The 24,102-nt window shown below is 36.1% G+C and overlaps 1 protein-coding gene across 2 annotated transcripts in view; it reads left to right on the plus strand.

Moving 5' to 3' along the window:
- Positions 1-19,288, plus strand: part of PIAS1 (protein inhibitor of activated STAT 1) — a 121,359-nt gene extending 102,071 nt beyond the window's left edge. The window contains exons 9-14 of one of the 2 annotated variants that reach the window (XM_068554438.1): positions 9,323-9,483; positions 11,213-11,343; positions 12,063-12,243; positions 15,846-15,988; positions 17,999-18,036; positions 18,707-19,288. In XM_068554438.1, the coding sequence (XP_068410539.1) occupies positions 9,323-9,483; positions 11,213-11,343; positions 12,063-12,243; positions 15,846-15,988; positions 17,999-18,036; positions 18,707-19,000 (948 nt within the window). In that variant the 3' untranslated portion in view covers positions 19,001-19,288. The remainder of the gene's footprint in view (positions 1-9,322; positions 9,484-11,212; positions 11,344-12,062; positions 12,244-15,845; positions 15,989-17,998; positions 18,037-18,706) is intronic. The other variant, XM_068554448.1, reaches the window with a different exon arrangement.
- Positions 19,289-24,102: the final 4,814 nt, after the last annotated feature.

A 24,102-nucleotide genomic window follows, 5' to 3' on the forward strand; every position in this document is an offset into this window, starting at 1 on the left:
TTAAAATTTCATTTTTTAAAATAGTATACTTCTGAATAAAAATCTGGCCATGATTATTCACACATTCAATTTAACCATTTTGCCAACAATGACTATAACAATTAAAAACTATTCTATTTAGCCTGAAAAGTTGAATTGGTTATGCATATAAAAATCAACTAGAAATATTTTTAAACCAGAAAATGAGATCAATTTCAGTCATTTCTACAAAATAAATATAAGGCTCAAGACATACCAAAGGATTAAACTGGTAGTGAAAAAGTTTCCAAAAATGTGTTAAGGTTTATTTCTTAACTAGTTTGATGTCAGGTCCACCAATAGTAGGAATGGTAGTTGAATGATGCTTTCATACAAAAATATGTGAAAAACTGAGAGTAAATTACTTTGATATTTTGATTGCCTTTTGTTCTGTAATTAATCAAATTAATCATATTTAAATTGGGGGAGAAAGTATGGAAAATAAGAGGACTCAGCTCTTTCCTGATTTGCCAGGATTGTTCAGGCAAGCCTGATATTGAAAGCTTTTAATATTGAAATCCTACTAATCTGAGATGAAGTTATTTATTCTTAAACAAAAAATTTAAACAAAAATTAAGTGTTATTTGTCTTATATCTTAGTCTTCTATAATTTATAAAACCTCAAACAATATGAAAAAGTCATTAGCTCATGAATTAGTTTATAATAGAGTACTTTGCATAGCTCTTTTAAAAAAAAACTTTTTTGTTTTATAATTGCTAAGAGAACTCCTGTTCACTATTAAACATCTATAAAGTACAGAAAAAAATACAGTGAAGTTAATAAAAACCACCAAATGTATAATTTTGTATATATCCTTCTATCTTTTTATTCCTTACTATAGCCAGTCATTTTTATAGGGAAAGTATTTTGACTCCAGGCTTTTTGTATTATTACTTTAAATTTTTAAATTCTTTCCCAAATATATAATGCAGTCATTGACAGAACTAACGGGAGAAATAGACAGCAACATAATAATAGTAGTAGACTTCCATACCCCACTTTTGGTTATGGATAGAACAGCCAGACAGACGGTCAATAAGGGGAAGCAAAGGACTTAAACAACACTATATGCCAATTGGACCTAACAGATATATATAGAATACTGCACCCAACAAAGCAGAATACACATTCTTCTCAGAACACACAGAACATTCTCCAAGACAGAGCACATGTTAGGCTACAAAACAAGTCTTAATTTAAGATTAAAATCATTATAAAGTATCTTCTCTGATCACAATGTGATGAAACTAGAAATCAGTAACAGGAGGAAAACAGGAAAATCCACAAACATGTGGAAATTAAACAATACATTCTTAAACAACCAATGAGTCAAAGAAGAAATCACAAGGGAATTTAGAAAATATCTGAAGACAAATGAAAATAAAAACACAATATACCAAAACTTACAGGATGCAGCAGAAGAGGGAAGTTTATAGGAGTAAATGCTTACATTAAAAAAGAAGAAAGATCTCAGATCAACAACCTAATCTTATACCTCAAGAAACTAAAAAAAGAAAAACAAACTAAACCCAAAGTCAGCAGAAGGAAGGAAATAAAGATTAGAGCAGAGATAAATGAAATAGAAAATAGAAAAACAGTCCAAAAAAATCACGAGACCGGGGATTCCCTGGTGGCACAGTGGTTGAGAGTCTGCCTGCTACTGCAGGGGACACGGGTTCGAGCCCTGGTCTGGGAAGATCCCACATGCCGCGGAGCAACTAGGCCCGTGAGCCACAACTACTGAGCCTGTGCGTCTGGAGCCTGTGCTCCGCAACAAGAGAGGCCACGATAGTGAGAGGCCCGCGCACCGCGATGAAGAGTGGCCCCTGCTTGCCGCAACTAGAGAGAGCCCTAGCACAGAAACGAAGACCCAACATAGCAATCAATCAATCAATCAATCAATAAATCTTTAAAAAAAAAAAAATCACGAGACCAAGAGTTGGTTTTTTGAAAAGATCAACAAAGTTGACAAATCCTTAGCTAGACTAAGAAAAAAAGAGGGAAGACTCAAATAGCTAAAATTAGCAATGAAAGAGGAGACATTATAACTGATGTCACAGAAATTAAAAAGATTATAAGACACTACTGTGCCAACAAATTGGATAACATAGACGTGGATAAATTCTTAGAAACACATAACCTACCAAGACTGAATCATGGAGAAATAAGAAATCTGAACAGACTTATAACTAGTGAGGAGATTGAAGCGGCAATGAAAAATATCCCAACAAAGAAAAGCCTAGGACCCTATGGCTTCACTGGAGAATCCTACCAAACATTTAAAGAAGAATTAACACCAATCCTTTTCAAACTCTTACAAAGAATTGAAGAAAGAATATTCCTAAACTCATTCTGTAAGGCTAGCATTACTGATCCCAAAACTACACAAGGACACAATAAGACAAGACAAAATGAAACAAAAAAACCCCAGAAAACTGCATACCAGTATTCCTGATGAATATTGATGCAAAAACCCTAAACAAAATACTAGCAAACTGAATTCACCAGCACGTTAGAATGATCATACACCAGACCAAGTGGGATTCATAGCTGGAATGTAAGGCTGGTTCAACATACAAAAGTAAATCATTGTAATATACCACATTAACAAAATGAAGGACAAAAACCACATAATCATCTCAATCGATGCAGAAAAAACTTGACAAAAACATTTGACAAAATTCAACACCATTTCATGATAAAAACACTCAGCAAACTAGGAATAAAAGAAAGCTTCCTCAACATAATAAAAGCCATATATGAAAAGCCCACAGTGAACATCATACTCAATGTGGAAAGACTTGAAAGCTCTTCCTCTAAGGTCAAGAACAAGGCAAGGATGCCCACTGTCACCACTGCTGTTCAGCATAGTACTGGAAGTTCTAGGCAGAGCAATTAGACAAGGAGGAAAAAAAAGATTGGAAAGGAAGAAGTAAAATAATCTGTTTGCAGATGACATGATCTTTTATGTAGAAAACACTAAAGATTCCACCAAAAAACCCAAAATATACCTGTTCGAACTGAATTCAACAAAGTTGCAGGATACAAAATCAACAGTCAAAAATTAGTTGCATTTCTATACACTAACAGTGACCAAACTGAGAAGGAAACTATGAAAACAGTCCCATTTACTATAGCATCAAAAAGGATAAAATATTTAGGAATAAGCTCAACCAAGGAGATTGAAAAATATAAAACATGACAAAAAAGAATTCAGAGAAGATAGAAATAAATGGAGAGATATCCCATAATTACAGATTGGAAGACTTAATATTGTTAAAATGCGCATACTACTCAAAGTGATCTGCAGATTCAGTGTAGTTCCTATCAAATCCCAATGGCATTTTTTGCAGAAATACAAAAAAAAAAATCCTTAAATTTCTGTGGAATGTTAAGGGACTCTTGAGTAGCCAAAACAATCTTAACGAGAACAAAGTTCGAGCCCTCACACTCCCTGATTTCAACACATCCTACAAAGCAGTAGTAATTAAGATGGTGTGGTACTGACAGAAAGGTAGATAATATAGACCAATGGAACAAAATAGAGAGCCCAGAAACAATATGGTCAAATGCCTTTCTACAGGAGTGCCAAGACTACATAATGGGAAAAAGATGGTCTCTTTAAACAAATGGCATTGGGAAAACTGAATATTCACATGCAAAATAATGAAGTTGGACCCTTACTTTACACTGTATATAAAAATTAACTCAAAATGGATTAAAGATCAAAACCATAAGACCTTAAACTGTTAACGCTCCTAGAAGAAACATGGGGGAAAGGCTTCAGTTGAATCTGGCAGTGACTTCTTGGATATGACACCAAAAGCAGAGGCGACAAAAGCAAGGACAGACCAATGGGAATACACCCATTGGTCTTAAAAACTTAAACTTAAAAACTTTAAACCTTTTCTTGCCAAAGGAAACAGTTAACAGAGTGAAAAGACAGCCTAGGGAATGGGAGAAAATAATTGAGAATTTTATACCTGGTAAGGGGTTAATATCCAGAATATATAAGGAACTTCTACAACCCAACAACAACAACAAAACAAACAACCTGATTAAACATCGGCAAAGGACTTGAATAGACATTTCTCCAAAGAAGGTATACAGATGGCTGACAAGCACATGAAAAGATGTTCAACATCGCTAATCATTAAGGAAATGCGTATCAGAATCACATGAGATATCACTTCACACCCATCAGGATGGCGCCTAAGCAAAAAAATCAGAAGATGACAAGTTTCAGTGAGGATGCCACAGACACTGGAACCCTTGTGGACTGTTGGTGGGAATGTAAAATGCTGCAGCCATTATGGAAAAACAGTATGGAGGTTCCTCAAAAACTTAAAAATAGAATTAACATATGATCTGTCGATTCTTCTGGGTATATATCTAAAAGAATTCAAAGTAAGATCTTGAAGAAATAATTTGCATACCCACGTTCGTCACATTATTCACAATAGCCAAAGGGTGGAAGCAACCCAAATGTCCATCAAGAGATGAACAAATATGGTATATATACATACAATAGAATATAATGTATGGAACATGAAAAAAGAAGGAAATCCTGTCATATGCCATGTGGATAAACCTTGAGAACATTACAATAAGCAAAATCAGCCAGTCACAAAAGCATAAATACCGTATGATTCCACTCATGAAGTATATAAAGTAGTCAAAACCATGGAAGCAGAAAGTAGAAAGATGGATCCAAGGGCTGGGGAGGGCAAATTAGTGGGTGTAGAGTTTCAGTGTTGCTAGATGAAAACGTTCTAGAGATCTGTTGTACAACAGTGTGAATATACTTAGCATTACTGAATTGTACACTTTAAGATGGTTAAGGTGGTAGGTTTAATGTTAATGTTTAGTGTTTTTACCACAATAAAAAATATTGGCCGGGGGAACATGGGGTGGATTCTTAAGTAATCAGATGTTATAACAGACTATGGTGTAAAGGAATGTGGTATTTTTTAACATTTAGAAAAATGGTTCACAGACCAGCTAAGTGGAGGGTGGGAAGAAGACAAAGTTTTTTTTTAAAGGTATATACCTATCATACCCTCTTTCCTCCAAACACCTATTTATCTACCCTCCCCCTTGACATGATTCCTTGCCGCCCCATTCCATTATAAAACACCAGTTCAGAGAACATGAGAAATTTAGGAACGTGCATAAGCTTCATTTTCCATTCAAATCACTGGAAGGAGTCTTGTTTTTCTGCAGTCTCATTTTAAAAGTGTTTACAGTTGTGCTAATATATATGATGTTTATATTATTTAACATTTATATGAAGCATTTATTCGTATAAATAAGGACTACAATATAAATCTTGATGTTCTTATTTGTATAACTAGTTTTGAATTTCATAGTTCAGGTGATCTTTATATTATTAGAAAATGTTAATCATGTTTTGCTTGTTGCACCTCTTAATTTACTCGGCGAGCTTTAAATTTTTCTTTCCATATCCCCCTGCTCCTCCCTTTTTAGTTTCAGCAGTTACAGCAGTTCATTTTAAATTGACTTATGCTTTCAAAATTCAGATTATAGGAAAAACAACTATATATATAACCCATAATTATAATACTTTTATGGATTTCTATTTGGCCAAAGGGACAATCCCTTTACAATTATTCTGGAACAGTAAGGCAATATATTTTAGGTATGTTTTTACTCTAAAAAGTAAAACTTCGTAATGGCAACTCATCTATATATCAAATTTATAGAATAATAAAAGAGATTTGTTCCCTTTGAAATATGTAAATATGATGTCTGACTGTGCATTTGAATTACCCTTGTTGTGATATACACAGCTCAAAATAAATGAGTTTCTGTTTTTTGTGTGCTGTTTAGCTAAAGGCAATGAAAATAATTAAAGATGTTTTTGCTCTTTGGGAATTTTTCAGTTCTAATTTATTAAAAATAGAGCTGGAAGAATGTTTGTAAACCTGCTTTGTGAGATACTCCCTAGACCTGTAAACTCGAATGCGAATCACTTGGAGTTGATAGAAGAAAAAAAAATAAACTCCTTGGAAATTTATTCATGAAATACTTATCATAATGATGATGATGAAGAAGTTATAAAATTCTCAATATCACACTACTTTCTTTTTATAAGGAAAAAGTACATCTATTATTGATGTTTTGGGGGTCCTTTGGTATAAGCTGGTTTGAACTTATATCTAAGTAGGGTATTTTCTCTTGAAGTATCATCAGTTACTATTATGTTATAGTAAGGTTAATGGCATTAGAAAGCTTATTTGGGAGTTGTTTTCAAAGTGTTTATTTGCAAATGATGCAAATATCCACCCCATCCTATAAAGGGAAAAGGGGAATTTGTAATTACCAGATGAAGATGTTCAAAGCTCAGCTTCTTTTCTGAAGTTAGAGAATTCAGTGTCCATTCATAGATAAGTATTTAGAATTTAGTGATTGTTTTTAAAAATCAGGAGTATGAGGGTCATATAACAATTACTTTGTAATTCTTTGAAGCAAGACATTTGTGTGATGGCTAATAAACTGCATTTGAAATTGAACTTCTCCTTTCGTATACCTATTTGTAAACGTCCTTCCTGTGGCATTCATGTAGCAGTGTTCCTTAAAAATTCTGTAGGTAAACTTGTCAGTGTGGCTGATCATATAAGGGCTTGAGAGTTGCTCTCCCAACGAAAAGATGAACTGACAGCAACTACAGGGCTAAAGTTATGTGAGGTGATGGTCTTTGGAGAATAACTGCTTTTCATAGTATAAGTTCTACAGCCTATGGCTTGGATTCTGAAACAATCGTTGTTTCTTATCTTCTTATCCATTGTCTTCATAAACTATCAGAAGTAGCCTACTAGTTCTGCAGTTACATGAACCTTGTCTACAATGACTGTATTTATCTAGGATTTCTCTACTTAGTATTAAGGCAGTAGCAAATATACCTACTCAGTAGGAATTTGCACTTCACAGATAAGTTAAGGTGTGACTTAAGACATAAAAATGTAATTTAGCACCACCACCTATATCGTTATTTGGAAGATGTTTCTAGACTAACGCAGCATGTCTTGGCTAATGGTAAATAGATGATATTTCTGTTATAAGAGCTAGTTTGTTCTTTTTGTGTGTGTGCCTTTTTCATCAGGTACTTAGGTAAATCAAATCATAAAACCTGAATAGAAGTGTAGAAAGGGAGTAATGGAGTTGTTTAATACTGTGTGAGCATAGAAGAGAAGACTGACTGGGCTGAGGTTTGAGTGGGTCTCCTACTAGCTTGCAGAGTGATTTGAAGCAAATATGTTTCTGTACTTTAATTAATAATGGGGGACATATATTGAGTACTTGCTCTGTGTCAGGCCCTGTGCAATAAATATAATTTAGACCCTACAGTCATATGGTATAGATGCTATTTTTATCCCCATTTTCTAAAACTAAGGCTCAGAGAGACTAAATAACTTCCAGGATTCATACCCTCAATGAATGGTGCCTCCTAGAACTACCCAGCATGCATAGCTGAAGCCTGATCAGTACACAGGACCATCTTCTTGCTGTATGTATAGCAGGTACCTTTCCCAGTGCCAAGGATAAGGAGATGAGCCCAATGTGTTTCTAGTAGGAGGAGAAACACATAAATAAATAGTGTAATCATATGCAGTGTAGAGTTGGGAGCACAGAGAAGGGAGCTGTCAGTTTTCTCTGCATCCCTCCTGTCCATACTTCTTTTTTTTTTTTTTTTAAAGGAATTCCTTTATTTTTATTATTTATTTATTTATTTATTTATTTATTTTTGGCTGTGTTGGGTCTTCGTCTCTGCGCAAGGGCTTTCTCTAGTTGCGGCGAGCGGGGGCCACTCTTCATCGCGGTGCGCGGGCCTCTCACCATCGCGGCCTCTCCCATAGCGGAGCATAGGCTCCAGACGCGCAGGCTCAGCAGCTGTGGCTCACGGGCCCAGCTGCTTCGTGGCATGTGGGATCCTCCCAGACCAGGGCTCGAACCCGTGTCCCCTGCACTAGCAGGCAGACTCCCAACCACTGCGCCACCAGGGAAGCCCCCCGTCCATACTTCTGATACTGTAAACTGGCATTACTCCCTTCTCAAGTCGATGACACATTCTGGGTCCTTTTTTATTCTTCATCACTACATCCTGTTGAAATAAGGAGGAAACCATGTTACTTCAGAGATAGAAAAAGAGCCCAGCAAGGTTAAGTGCCTTTCCTAGAGGCACAGTAAATCACTGGTGTGAGAACAATAATTTAGGGCCCCAAATGACAGTTAATTTCCTTGGTAGACTAGGAAATTGCACATTTCCGTGAAATTCTCGTAAGCCAAGAATCTTTTCCTCTTTTTTTCCTCATTTAACTCATATCCTTTCCAAGGCCTTATGTTTTTCAAGCTCACAAACATGTGGAAAATCTTTTCCTGATATTTAGCAAAAAATGTGGTTACTGAAAGTAGGTGACTTCTATACTATACGGCCATTGTGACCTACGGGGACCCCACAGTGGTTATCCAGCTGTACTGTACGAAGTGTCTTCCATGCAAGGAGGTCGTGATATGGTAGCTCCCTGGGCAGATCTCTGGACAGCTTCTCTACTTTGGTCCAAAGCTGGCAGTTCAGGGACCAGATGAAGCAGATTTCATTGTTCGTAGGACAGACTCAACCTATGTCAGCATAGGCACTATTTGCAGGGCAAGAAGAGCAAGTCTCATAACATGCTAGAGATGCTAGAGGTCCGGAGGTGTTTGCTGAATTGCCTGTGATGGTGCCCAGTGAGGGAAGAGAGTGCACACACCTGGGTTTCTTCTCAGAGCTGCTGTTTGGCAATTATGCCAAGCATTGTGGGAAATGCTTATTCTGTTCTGACCTCTGAATTACAATCAACCTGATATCTTAATGAGAGTAAGTATCTGTATCTTGAGCATTTAATAAGGCATTCCTTTTTCCTTTCCCAATACCTAGTAAAGTGGTTCTTAACTTTTTTGGATTAGGGACTACTCTAAGAATTTGGTGAAAGCACTTTCTCCGGAAAAATGCACACACTTACAAGATTTTGCCTGTAATTTCAAGGGGTTCATAGTTCTTCCCCCTAGAAGTGGATCTGTAAGCTGTGGATTGAGGGTAAATAACCTCTGCTGTAACTTTCCATAGTCTCTCTATTTTAATATCCAAAGAAATATTGTAATTTTTAGCCGGTAGATGTTTCACAGAAAATGTGTTAGAAGTAAACAGAATACGCTTTAAATTGGAATACATATACTTTGTGTTTCAGGAAAAATTTTGTATAACAGTTGTCTAATATTTACTTTTGTCTCCCTTTTTCAAAGCTTGGTAAAATGCGGCTGACAATTCCATGTCGGGCCCTTACATGTTCTCATCTGCAGTGTTTTGATGCAACTCTTTATATTCAGATGAATGAGAAAAAACCAACTTGGGTTTGTCCTGTCTGTGATAAGAAGGCTCCGTATGAACACCTTATTATTGATGGGTATGTCAATTTAAAGTTTTTCCTTGTACTTCAAAGTAACCATCTATTATTGGTTTTGTTTTCCATCACGTTTGGGATTAAAATTCTATAGGTAGTGTTTTCTGAGCTATGTATTTTTAGGATTTTCATGACTGTAGAAGTCAGTAGTTTTCTAAGTAATTAATATTGTGAACATTTTTCCTTTTTAACTTTATGTCCCCTTGTTTTGAAAATGTGTGCCTTACTGTCAGTGCCTCCTGACATTTACCATTTTAAAGCACCAGTGGTTCTAAGTAGGGTGTACTTACACCTTTTCCTAACATGAATCCATCTATCCCTAGACATGCAGACCATTTTGGAGAGAGAATGAAAGAATTGTGAAACTCTGGTTAACCTAACTGACCAGAAATTGGTCTGTTTTTGGAGATTTCCTGGTGCTTCAGTTGTGGGCCAGCATCCCTGCTCCCTACCATACGGGCTCCTCAAACTGATCAACACACTGAATAGCAGCTCTTTGTTTTTCTGTTTTCTCTAAAATACTTGTCTTTGTCGTTCTTCTCCACCTATAGCATCACAACAGTCGATTTTTTTTTTTAACACTCTGGTGTTTTATCTGTCCTTCCAAACATCTTCGAATATCCCTTTTAGTTTTCTCCTATTCTCTAGCCTCCTTTTTTTCCTTTTTGCCGCTGAACAAAGATAAATTGTGAAAAGAAGGATCTTCCTGAGATTTCCTGTACCCTTTAGAAAAATGCTTAATGCAACTTACCTATAATATTTGAGAAAACATAGAAGCCTGAAGGTATAACATAAGGAATGGAATACATTTAGCAATAGAAGTGTAATCCAGAGCTTGAAAGATGTCAGACCAGTCATATGGGGAGAAGTAAACATGTAACTTAAATGTTTTATGTTTGATTTTTCAGAGATGTCAGTGATCACTAATAAATCAGAATTGAATAATACTTTACCAACTCTGTATATTATGTAAATTTAGATGCCTGCATCAATTGGGATTATTCTTTCTTACTATAAAAGCCACACATACACACACACCCCTAAAGAAAAATTGGAAACATACGAAAATAAAAAGCTGTTATGTTATTTTCTGATTTTTTTCCCCATATTTGTGATTATACAGTATTAGTATTTTTTATCCTTTGGTTTCATTTAATATTACAACCTGAGAATTTGATCATTAATTTTACACGTTTTGAAAATCTCATTTTTTAATATCCACATGGTAATTATCAAGGAGCTTTAACTTTCAATACATATTTTTGCATGTATTTCTTCAGTTATCAAATAAGATGTGCTTATTGTAGGCAATTTGGATTATGTTGAAAAGTATAAAGAAAAGGAATAAATATCCACAATGTCACCACTGAGAGATAAGCACTATTTATATACCACTCACACACAGAATTTTATTTTTAAAATATAGAGTTTTCTTTTCTTGGCCTCTTCACACTTTCTGTGAACATATATTTCCCCCCATATTATTAAAAAAAATCTTTGGAAACCTCATTTTTCATGGTTACATAATATTTTCTTGCATACAGGTACCATAATTTAAGTAACTATTCTCCTATTTAGCCCTAGATTTTGAGAACAAATACACCTTGTCGGTTACACTTTCTCATTTATACTTGTACAAAACATAGAAGGTCTGAATGTTTTTTGAATAGTAATAATTCTAATTGGTCTTACTTTAGAATGTGATATTCAAGGGACAAATTGTTTTTTATAGCTTGTTTATGGAAATCCTAAAGTACTGTACAGATTGTGATGAAATACAGTTTAAGGAGGATGGCTCTTGGGCACCTATGAGATCAAAAAAGGAAGTACAGGAAGTTTCTGCCTCTTACAATGGAGTTGATGGTGAGTGTTAGTTTTCCAAAAGGGTGGGGCAGTCTCCCTGTTGTTGTGAAGCCTTGGTTTTCAATATTAAAACACATAAAATTTTTAAGAATACTCAGCAGTTTATGGATAGCTCAATAACTTATTAAATTATTGATTAAATGTTCAGAAGTAGTGAAACTCTAAATTCACTTTCTGCCAGCTTTTAAAATTTTGTGGTATAAGATTTCAGAATAACATAATCTAATAAGTTATTTGTAAAGTCATGCTTTTGAAATGGTATCCTTTTAAATCTTTTACAGACTTGGTACAGGTTAGTGAATGTTCTTTTTTCATTTACATTTTTTTCCTGGCTTTTTTAGTACGTTTTTGCTGGAAGGAAACTATGACTTTTTAAAAATGTTACTATAACGTCTCTCTGTATATCAGGTATTGTACAGGTAAACATGTGTAATATATAGTGTTTGCCCTCAGACTACTTTTATTCTGAGGTGGACATATATTTTGATTGTTTGCCCTAATTCAGAATTGTTTTTCAAAACAATCCTTTAACAACCGATAATAAATAATAGTTTTAAGCTTAGGGGAACAGAGCCACTGTTGCTTTTGTATTCTTGGACCCTAGCAATATACTGTAACTGATAAAGTCTAAACTACAACTGATAATCTAATCCATAGGCTGAGAAAAAGAGAGATGTTACAGGTCTTTTTTGCCTTGTGTTTCAATCATTCCCACACAGGATGCTTGAGCTCCACATTAGAGCATCAAGTGGCTTCTCATCACCAGTCCTCAAATAAAAGTAAGAAAGTAGAGGTGATTGACCTAACCATAGACAGTTCATCCGATGAAGAGGAGGAAGAGCCATCTGCCAAGAGAACCTGCCCTTCTCTCTCTCCCACATCACCACTAAGTAATAAAGGGTAAGTGCTGAGATCTTAAAAAAAAAAAAGAACTCATTGTGAAAGTTAATTTTGCAAATAGGGTTAAAAGATCTGCTAAATAAAATGATTGTAAAACTTAACTTAGTAATGATTGTAAAACTTAACTTAGTAATCAGAGAATAGGTTGAATTTTTCTCAGGTGTGTTTCTTAAGGGGTTGGGATAATGCATTAAAGGGGTCACTTGGATATGATCTTCATCGTACCAAAAGATGATTCTAGTACAGTGGTTCTCAAACTTGGGTATACATCAGTATCACCTGAAGGACTTACTAAAACACATTGCTTCCCTAGCCCCCATGTCTGATTCAGGAATAGGAACTGAGAAAATGTGTATTTCTAATACGTTCCCAGGTGATCCTAATGCTGGTCGTAGGATTTAAAATACTTAAACTGGAAAATGTGTGCTGTAAAATTAACCCTAAGTTGAGTGTTTCAAGCAGAAAGCAGAGGAAGTCCAGTTGAATGCTTTATAAACCTGCCTCAGAATGTGTAAGACTGGCAATGAAAGAAGTGTAGGACTTAAGTTGCAGTACACAATGCTTTATGTTTTGCAGACTCATTTCCCATACTTGCCATTAGTCTCATATCGGTAATAATGTACCTTGGTTATGCTTCATGTCACTTCATGAAACACTGTTACCTACTTTATGTAAAACACGCTGTGCTAAACATGGGTGATAATAAAGTAAGTAAGTACAGTCCCAACCTTAAAGAGTTTGACATTTTGTAGAGGATGGTAAAACAAGTAGCTGACTCTAGCTGTACTCTTAAACAGACTGTTAGTCTTATGAGACACTTCGGGGATCCTCAGCAAAAGACTTCATGTTTTGCTGAGGCACAGTTGTAGCACACCAAAGGTAAATCTAGAAATCCATGCGTGACCCCTTTTAGGTATAGATCAGGAGAGTTATGTGGCCTTATGTAATTGAATAGAAGCTATTCAGAAAATCTTCCAGCAAACTGGTAGTGCCTGAAGGAAGAATGTAAGTGAGGAAGGGAAAGTCTGCAGAAGGCATTGTTACAGATTTCAAGGTTAAAGAGGGAAAGTAAACACCAGACCAAGAGCAGGCACTTCTGTGCTCGGAGTCAAATTATTTTCAGGCTTGATACTGTTTGATGAGATAAAAAGATCTTCTATTTGAGTATATTTGTAGTTACTTGAAAAATGAAGTTGCAACAGTAAAAGAGCACAATTGTGATACATGTGGCTCCTCTCTCATTAGAGGACTTTGGCTATTTCAGGAATCTTTATAGTACAACCAGACATATGACGCAGGTTGATATTTTCACTCTAGAGTAGCTTATTTTATCATAGAGACAAATAAAAGACATTAAAAGCAGTATCATTATTCTAAACAAAATGAATATTTAAACACTAATTCTGCTTTACATCCTACTTTATGAACACCTCTGATGAAAGCCTACGTTGATGGCTGTTATCCAACAAACCTGACCGTATTATTATACCAGCTTCTTTCTTAAATCTGAGTTGTGGGTGGGGGGGCAGGGAGGGAAGAAGAGTCAAATTAGCAAAAGCTGGTGTAGTTAGAGCAAATATCTGTAGAATTTTGACTCTAAGATATTTTATGTTTTATATATATTTTTAAATGATATATTTAACATAGCATGACCAAAACATATCATCATTTTATTACTTTAAATGCCATAAAACAGCACCTTAAAATATATTTCATCAATCTGGGTATATAAATACTTCATGCATTAAATGCATCATTATATATACGTTAGTTCTGCTCTTTAGTATATTGATAGTAGTCATACATATGTAAACACTTTTCCTTAAAGGAAACTTTCTGAGTGTTTAGAAATCTAATTTTTCTTCTTTGAACATTTGCTTTGCTGTTTCTCCAGAAATAGTTTGTTTATTATGTTTGGGAAATTACATTAGATGCATTAACTACTTCCTGAGCTTCCCAGTGACTAATTGAACCCAGATAGAGTATTTGCTAACGCCAGACCTTTCTCTCTTGATTTTCAGATAAAAACAAGCAACCTGAAAGTTTATAACATTTTTAGAAGAATAACACCATATTCAGTACCAGTGACCATTTTTCAGTAATGACTAGCCAATAAATAGAAACCTAAACCCAGCATATTGTATTTGTTATTGTGCAGTGTGAAGGTGGAAATGCATTTTAGAATATTATCATAAAATTGAAAGAGAAGGAGCCAGCCAGGAATCAGAAAGAGGCAAAGATTAGTAAATGTAAAACATTTTGCTGTCTTCAGCTGCTGAGTGTTCATCCAGAAATTACCTTTGCTGTTTGGTATACCAAGATGTTTTCAAAGACTAGCATTTCAACTCCTGTCTCTCTTGTAATCCCTTAGGTATTGTCAGAGGAGATAGCTAATGGAAAATGGTACTTTCTATAGATGTAAGAGGTTTAGTTAAGTTTCCGTTAGACAAAACATTTTTATGAGGTGGATGAGAGTATATTTTATGCTTCATATCCCATTCATAAAAATATGGTAGAAGGTCATAACTAGAACTCTATTCCTGGAAATCCATCCTTGGCATCTTTTGAAATATTCTTTACCATTGAAATTGCATCTCCATACCCTGAGGACTTTACGTGAAGTTTTAAAAGCAAAAGACAGCCTGTTTCTACCTTCTTTTCTCCTTATTTTCTATAACTTATATGTCTATTAGCCTCTGTATGGTTGGGATAGCATATGGCCCTTATGTTTTCACTCAGGACTATTAGAATTCTTTCTCTTTTCAAAATCATTTTAATTCTTCCTTTTCTTTTTCCTTTATTTCTTTCTCCCTCTCTTTTGCTTTTCCTTGATTTTTGGTAAAGAAAAAAAGATTCAGCTACTCAGCTACTTAAACATTTCACTCTGTTCTTCCAGAATCCCTGTCTTTGTTCTTTTTTTCTTTTTCCATTTATACTATTTATACTATTCTCCCTTTAAAAACGCTGTACCACCTGTTCATTGTGGAGCATCTTTACTCCTTGTCTTGCTGCCTTCGTTCATTCAGAAGGCCTTTTATGTAAATAGCGTGCTAATGACTGTGCCGGGCATTGAATATACCAAGATAAACAGTACCTAGTTTTTATTCTCATAAATCTTACAAGTCTGAGGGCCACTGTTAACTCCTCACTGCTCAGATTGCTGCATTCCCCTAGTCTTGTTATATGTGTTTTCTTTGCAAGGATTTACCTAAACTTTTTACTAGCCAGCACTCTAGTGCTTATTTTTTAAAGGTTTCAGAATTTTGTCTGCTGTAGATACTTTTCACTCATATTCCATTGAAGTGGCTCAGCTGTGCCTTCCCCCTGCATTCTGAAAGTGTAGATGACGTTGTTCCAAAGACAACATGTGATTTATGAATGTTGGATACCATTGCGTCCATCTCTTTTTCCCTGTAGCCTCTGAAAGATGCTATTAAGTATACAAATTATTTCCTAATAATTATGGTAGTCTAAATTATATATTGCTTTACTTGTCTTTTGTTTTTATTTCCAGCACAAAAACTAGGACTCATTGTGAGATGCAACCCTTTTTAAAAGTTCAACTGACTCATGAAAATTTTGCAAACCTTTTCTTCTTCTAGCATATTAAGTCTTCCACATCAAGCATCTCCAGTGTCCCGCACCCCAAGCCTCCCTGCTGTAGACACAAGCTATATTAACACATCCCTCATCCAAGACTACAGACATCCTTTCCACATGACACCCATGCCTTATGACTTGCAAGGTGAGTCACCCATTCTTCTGTGTCGTCACATAGCATTGTGAATGCCTTTGATCTGTATAGTCTTCTTCTGGGCAAGTCTAAGAAAGGTCGAAAGATTAGGAAAAGAGGAGGTTGGATCTAGGAAACTGAGAGAAATATACACTGTGGTCATAAATAAATACAGACTCAGTTCCTTGTTAGTACCTTCATCAGTAGCCAGTGTTTTACTACCAGTGGTAAAAACAGTTCAATGATCTTTAGGTTTTGTGCGCTTCAAAGTAGTCTGCAGGTTGTTTTTGAATGACTTCCAATATGTTGCTTTAAATTTTGATATTTATGACAATTATTTTTTGTTCCCTGAATCCAGTTATAATGCATCAGGCATTGTGGGTAGCTATGTCATATTGTATTTTAGATAATGCAGAACTGAAACATTGGAAAGCTTTAATTTTTATTCCGGTGAACTTGATTCTTCTTTTTGAAAGTAATTTGAAATGTCAGTATACTCATTTCTACGATGTATTTTGAGTTCATAATAATCATTTACATTATCAAAAAGAATTACTAGTTGTTCTCATTATCTTTGTAATTTAATAATTTGTATATTAGCCATATAATCTAAGAACATTTTTTAAATTACAAAAAGCCATATATGCTCATTGTAGAAAATATAATACAAAAGCACAAAGTGCCCTCCACCCATTTCCTACAGTAAAATTCAGGGTCACTGGCAAGGATCTTGGGAGCTCAGATAGTTGAGTGGATTCCTAGTGATTGTTACGAAAATCCTATTTCAGCTCTGTCCAATAGAACTTTCTGCAATTAGGGAGATGTAATCTGACCAGTACAGTAGCCACTAGCCACATGTGGTTATGGAGCATTTAAAATGTGGCTAGTATGACTAAAGAACTGAATTTTTCATTTTATTTAACGTTAGTAAATTTAAATAGCCACATCAGGTGGTTAGCAGCTACTCTGTTAGACAGTGTACCCCCATTTCTCACTGCCTGTTAGCCCACTGCCAAACTCACTATCAAGAACCACAGTACTGGGACTTCCCTGGCGGTCTAGTGGTTAAGACTTCACGCTTCCAGTGCAGGGGATGCAGGTTCGATCCCCAGTTGGGGACCTAAGATCCCACATGCCTTGCGGCATGGCCAAAACAAACAAACAAAAAACACAGTACTATACATTTTGCAGGATCCTCATGTTATAATCTGCTCTAGTGTAGACAGTGGATGGATCCCCAGAGTGTTCGTGTTGTTGTCATATTTTTATCTACACCTGCTTGTTGTACTTTTCTCCAAGTTTAGATACCATAATGAGGCATTTTATTCATGTTGGTTTACTTGCTCTTCGTCGCATTACACATTGGGCAATATGGACAAGAATGTGACTTGGAAGGGGCTGGCTTACAATGACTTGCTGGCAGCCAGGGATGAGAGCTGGTCCTTCTGTAATAGCCTCCACGCCAGCAGTCAGACACCCCCTCAGATCTCTTCCCCTCTCATGTCACTCAGGAGTCTCTGAGTTACAATCTGGAACAGATAGTGGGAAGTGAAGGAATTTGAGAAAGAAAATCTGTCTTATAACTTGCTTAATGTAAAAACGTCCTTATCCACAAAATGAGACCAAAGTAATTACATACCTCATGAGGTGCTTGTGAGGAGTAAATCCGAGTAGATTGAAAGGTGACTTTAGGGGAGTCGCTGAGAGCATCTGGTGAAAAGTGCTCTGTCAATTTAAGGGATCAGTGTTGGACTTAACAGGGCAGCAGTGGCCCAAGTCCCACAAATGGAGTCACCGGGAGTGCAAATCATTGCTAAAGCTTGAACTCTAGGCTTTGTAATCTAGAGATGGGAGAAATGTAAAACCTTCAGCTCAACTCTTCATGTTTAAATAAAATTCTAAATGAATTTAGAATTAGCTTTTTAAGATATTGTATTTGTTTTTGTAGTTTTGGGACATTTGGAAGGCTTTTTCTTTCTTTCTTTTTTTTTTTTAAACTAAAAATAATTTTTTCTCCCACAGGATTAGATTTCTTTCCTTTCTTATCAGGAGACAATCAGGTATGTTATATGAAAAAAATACTGTTATTTTAATTCTAAGTTAAAATACTTAAAAGTATAATATGTAGCCAAGAGAAAGAAAATAAATTTCCTTAGGAAATTCAGAGTAAGTTATACCCATTATTGTTAAGGTTTTAAAAATTTAAATAGAAGTCCCTTTGTTTCAGCTGGGCCTGAATATATGGTAACTACAGTGTCTATTTGTTGGTTCCCAGTACTGTTTTATAAAAAACAGGGCAGTGAGTCATATCGACTGATAAATTTCTTGGCCATATATCTCCTGAAGAGAAAGAAAGTGGACTCTCCTGTTTCCTGCTGCTTCTGAGTATATGCCTCTTTGGAAATAGCATTATGAAAATTGCTTGCAATACAAATTAAAACCAAAAAATAATATTTTTATTCCCTCCCACAACCCCCCCCCCAGTCTCAACTACAAAAATGTCTCTTAAGATCAGTGATGTGCCAATAAAAATTAAAATTAAAAAAAAAAGGTCAATGATGTGATCATTACATAAGACCATTTGATTTTGCAAAATGTTTTACTAAATATTTCAAAAACACCAGGTACTCAGAATATATTAAATTTAGGACTTTGTTCTGCTGAGAAGAAAGTTCATTAATTTATAAGTATAATTAACTTTATTTTCTGTCTTTTGTTTCCCCTCCCTAGCATTATAACACCTCCCTGCTTGCCGCTGCAGCAGCAGCGGTTTCAGATGATCAAGACCTCTTACACTCGTCTCGGTTTTTTCCATATACCTCCTCACAGATGTTTCTCGATCAGTTAAGTGCAGGAGGCAGTACTTCTCTGCCAACCACCAATGGAAGCAGCAGTGGCAGTAACAGCAGCCTCGTATCCTCCAACAGCCTAAGGGAGAGCCATAGCCACGCCGTCGCAAATAGGAGCAGCGCGGACACAGCATCCATCTTCGGCATCATCCCAGACATCATTTCATTGGACTGATTCCCTTGCCCCTGCTGCTCCCATCCCTACCCCCAGATTAAATGAACTTGGTAGAAAGAAGAGAACTTTGTGCTATGTTTTACCTTATTCTGTTTAGAAAAGTACACAAGCGTGTTTTTTTTCCTTTTTTTTAGGGAAAAAATTAAAAGAAATGTACAGAGAACAAAACTATATTTTCAGTTTTACTTTTGTATATAAATCTAAGACTGCCTGTCTGAAAAAACACTTGTAAAAAACAAAAAAAAAGGAAAGAAAAGAAAAAAAAAAAGAAAAAAAACAAGTACCCACAAACCACCTTCAGTTCATTCTTTCTGGATTCTGAAGATTTTTTTTCCATCATTTGTCCTATTTGGTTTTATTTTACTTCAATGGCATTATTTTATTTGCAATAACAGAAAAGGAATTGCATGTATGAAGTTTTAAATTGTGGGCTTTTCTTTGTTGTGGGGAGGGGCTGGGGGGGATAGTTTTAATTTCCATTTTCTAAAAATGACAGACTTTGATTCTGTTTGTGTGTGTGCATATTTTATCCAGCCTTAAGTTATAAATCTCATCTGTCCCTCTGCATTCCCTGTGTATTTTCAGGACATAGCTTGTGGGTGTGTGTGTGTCTGTGTGTATTTTTCTGTCGTTACTGTTCCTTCTCCCGAGTTTGCATTCAGTTGATAAATCAGTTGCCTGCTTCTTTCAAAGTGCTTTGAAGGTCTTGAACTCTCATATGAGCATCTTTATCGACTATCCCAATTGCATGTTCTCCATCACATACTGTTTCTTATTTGCTAGATACCCCCTGAGAATATGTTTCAGAGATTGGAGTAGAGCTGTCTGGGTAAGGAGTAGGCTTAGCCGACCTGTGAATAATACACTTTAGTCTAGTTCTTTATTTTAAATTTGGATTGCCAGTATTATGTATTTAAACCAAGTCTGTGAACACCTGCTTTTTTGGCCACAGGGTAACAAGTTTTCATGTAAGATCTTCATACCAAAGTAGGAAGTAAAAATAGCTTAGAAAAGCCCTGTTGGATGTCTTGTGCAGCTGACAGAGGTAAGGCTACATCACCTCAAAAAAGAAAGACAGACAGTCAATTATCCTTAAAAGTAAATTCTCTTCGGAAAATACAATGCCCCACACATGTCAGTCCGTAGAAATCTATCATCTGATAAACAGTTGAAATTCAAAATGGGCTTGATCCTTAGTCATTTTCACTCTCTGGTTCTGAGTGTACTTATTTTTTTAGCCTAGTTATCTTGTTTGTTTTATATTTTTCTTCACCTTTTAAAGACAAGCATGACATAGGAAAGTTAAATCTTTTTAAGAATTCATGGATCAGTCTGATCTACTCGTATTAATAATGGAAATGTAAATATATTGAAAACTGTTTTTCAGGAAATGAGTGAGGGTTGGAGGGAAGGAAAAAGTGGTTCTACTTGTGTTCCAAAATCCTCGTCAGAGAAGGTCCGTTTTTCAGGTAATATCTGAAGGTGTTGAAAATATTGTTTATCTGATTGAAAGGTTTAGCAGGTTTAACAGAAAAGATAAGGAAGGGGCATAACGATTACCAATTTTCCAGACTGGATTTTTATATCACAGCTGTTAATGTTCTCAGAGTTGTTCTCAGAGTTGATGAAGGACCACCTTTGTGTATAAAATTGTCATTTTAAACCTGGCGGTGGTAACAAATTGACCTACTTTAATCCAGTTAGAGTTCAAGATGTCTGTATCTTCAGTTGTCTGATGAAATTAATGGTTCACATGACTGTGTGGCATTTTAAAATACCTGTTTTTACAGGATCTCTCTGCCACCAAATTGTTGACTTGAAGTTTGAAAAACAAGTTGGTATTGATATGTATATGTGTGTGTGTATATATGTATTTATAGACAAGTGTGTGTGAGTGACAACTGAGTTATATAGTCTTCCCTACGCATGTGTATTCCACACATTCATGGCTGAGTTATAGTCACTAAACAATTTGCAATTAAAAAAAAATTCATTGTCAGTTAAAACAGGAAATAGTTAAGTTTTTAAATGAATCTGGTGTTATGTGAGTACACACTTTAGAACTCTCATTGCCATGTTAACTTAGGCTAATATCTAATAGTATTATAATTTGTGTCTAAATTCAGATAGGGATAGAAATTACTTAAATTGTAGGGAGTTGCTTCTTATTTCACATTGTAATAGGAAACGTTTCTGTTAATTCAGCTACCTAAGATAAAATGAATAGTTTTGTTTTTCTTTGTTTGTTGTTGTTAGTGGTCTCAGAATTCTGATCAATAACTTTGTGTATGATGCTGAATAACAAACTCTTTGAATGATCCAGTTGAAAAACCGTCCCTCTACTTTCTTCAGCCCAGTTTTGTAGAGGGTTATTTTCCCTCAGGGTCCTGCGTTATACCAACCGAAGGGAAGAACAGGTAACAGGGAGAAATAAATGTCTGTCTAGTAGCTTTGGTCGTGTCTCCACGGGCGAAACTAACCATTCAGTTTGTCTTTTTTAGTTCATTCCACTCTTAAGGAGTTTGTTCCCTTCAGTTGTTAACTTTCTAAAATGTTGCAGTAGTAGTAGCTATTACTCTGTTGGTCTCATGGCCGCTATTAGTCAATCAGACTTTTTATGGTCCATAGTAATTACTAGTGGAGTCATGCACTGCATCTTTATCTTCTAAGTGTTTTTTTTTTTTAAGCACAGTTATTTCTTTTTTCCCCAGCCCACCGTCACTCCCCCACCCAAGCTAATATTGACATGCTGTCTGTGGATAAATAATGATTCTCAGAATCTTTAGTCAAGTTACCACCATCCCCCTTGTCTTGGTCACTCATAATAGGTGAGCATATGTTTGTGTGTCTGTACAGTACTGTGGGTGGGGGTGTGTGTGTATGTGCACACACACACATCTTTAGTATAATAGCTGTTTGACTAGCAGGGTTGAAGTGGCTTTTAATTATTTTGTGGGCATTATTGAACACATGTTTTTAAAAGTATCTGGACCTTAACCATGCCACGCTTGGTTGACTAATTTATTTTGAGCATTAAAAATTTTCTACTTCTATTAATGTAGACATTATCACAATTCTCTAGTATTACTGACTTAGAAAAGATACACTTAAGCTTCTGAGAAATGTGATTTCTTGGCAGATTTTCCTTTGAGTCAAATGTCTGAAACGGAATGAAAATACATCCCAATTTTAAATTACTAATTGTGGAAAGAACATTGTTTTTAAACAGCTCCAATTTTAAACACATAAAACACTTCAAGATCTTTAGGACTTTAAAGCACATTTGAAATTATTTTAGTAAGAGTTTTGTTTTATCAATACATGTTGAATTCTGTTTTTTAATTAAAAGAAAACACAAAGCTTAGATTTCAGAAAGAGGGAGGGAGAATAGCTGGTGGTCCCAGAGTGTGCTGCTGTTAATTGTTTAATTAACAAAGGGGAAAAATGTATATAAACAGATATAAAAGTTACCATAAATTCCATGAACTTAAATCTGTGATTCATTGCCTTAAAACTTTCTCTCTTAGAATTTCCATACCGCATGCCAAACCAGTAAAATGGCTTTTAAAAATGTATAGTAGACCAATGTCAGTTTGTATAAAAGTACCAAGTGAAAATATTTATTACATGCATTGGAAAAAAAAATTGTTTACCTATTGAATGTTACCTGTTTATGTAGAGCTCTTTAGATGTAATAAAAGAAAAGCCTTCAGTTAATTTGTCTTCTGTAAAATACACTGCTGCGTATACAAGGGGACAATCCCTATGAGAAAAAGTGACAATGCTTTGTGCTTCCAGAGCCCCTTTGATCCAGAGATTTCAAAGCATGGCAGGTAACTCATTCTCTTGCAACATGCTTTGAGGTAAGTAATGAATATACAGCTATCATTCCCCTTTCTTACTGAAATATGGCTAGCTTTGTAATGAACCACAGCATCTGTTTAGTTTTAAATCTGTTTAATCTGCAATTTGATTGTTAAGAGCACTGTGGCCTTTTTTTGCAAACAATAGTTGGTGCTAGGTAAACCAACAGGAATTTCAGGAATGAGCATGAAACCCAGACATGGGGTAGTGTCAGAGCCTTTCCTGGGGTAGACGTTTAAATCAGAGCACATCCCAGGATCTTGGAATCCTACCCACTGAACACCCTTAATGAGGAACACCAAGTCAGTGGACACGAGCCCCAGGTTCTCAAGGCCATTACACACCACTTATGTGTTTTTGGCAAGGTCTACTTCAGATTCCTCTTTGTTAGGCAAATGAGATTCATAAAACTTGCTTTGAAACCATACGGGTACCATTCAGTGGCATATAAAGACAAAGCTTTGAGGGAACGTACCCTCGTTTACTGTTATAGCCCAGAACTTCCTTTTCCTGTCCCATCTAAATCACAGGTATCTACTGTCTAATCCTTGGTATTCCAGAGTGGCTGTGCAGGACTAACTTCCTCATGTCCATGATGAGTTAAAAAGAAATGTGGCGCACTAGGACCCTTGAGCCTTGCCTGAAAGTGACATATAGCAGTTCTGCATGGGGTGCCAACATCGAACCAGCCCTCAGATGGATTTACCATGAAGGTAATGAAGTTTAAGCACCAGGGCCCCTCACTTGCTCTGGTCTCTTCCAGGGTCCCAGGAGCAGCCCTAGTAATTCTATATTTCTACTGTAATATTTTTGAAGAAGGCTGCCGAATCGTATAACCCTCAGACCCCACAAAACCCCCTGTACCGTGTGAGCCTAAGATCCCCAGCCTGACGATCACAAGGTCACCTACTTGGTGTTTTGGGGCCCATATACTGCCTTCCCCCACAGAAGCCTCCTCTACAGCTCCTAGGAATTCCTACTCACTCCATTGGCAGTTACACTGTTGGGGAAATGAAAGCGGCTCTCCTTTCTCAGGACCTCCATTTGGTCTGAGGCCGTGCAGCATCTTGAGATAGCTGCACTAAGGCTCTGTTTTGTCCCCTGAAGTTTCCCTTGTTCCTGGCCCTTAGATTTGTGTTCTGTGTAAACCTCCCCAGAGACGCACCTCCTTCTTAATTTGGTTTTCTTTTGCTTTAGCCACTAAGGCACAATTAGAAAAAGCCACAGCCCAGAGAGCC

The sequence above is a fragment of the Eschrichtius robustus genome, chromosome 1, assembly GCF_028021215.1.
Source record: "Eschrichtius robustus isolate mEscRob2 chromosome 1, mEscRob2.pri, whole genome shotgun sequence".
NCBI lineage: Eukaryota > Metazoa > Chordata > Mammalia > Artiodactyla > Eschrichtiidae > Eschrichtius > Eschrichtius robustus.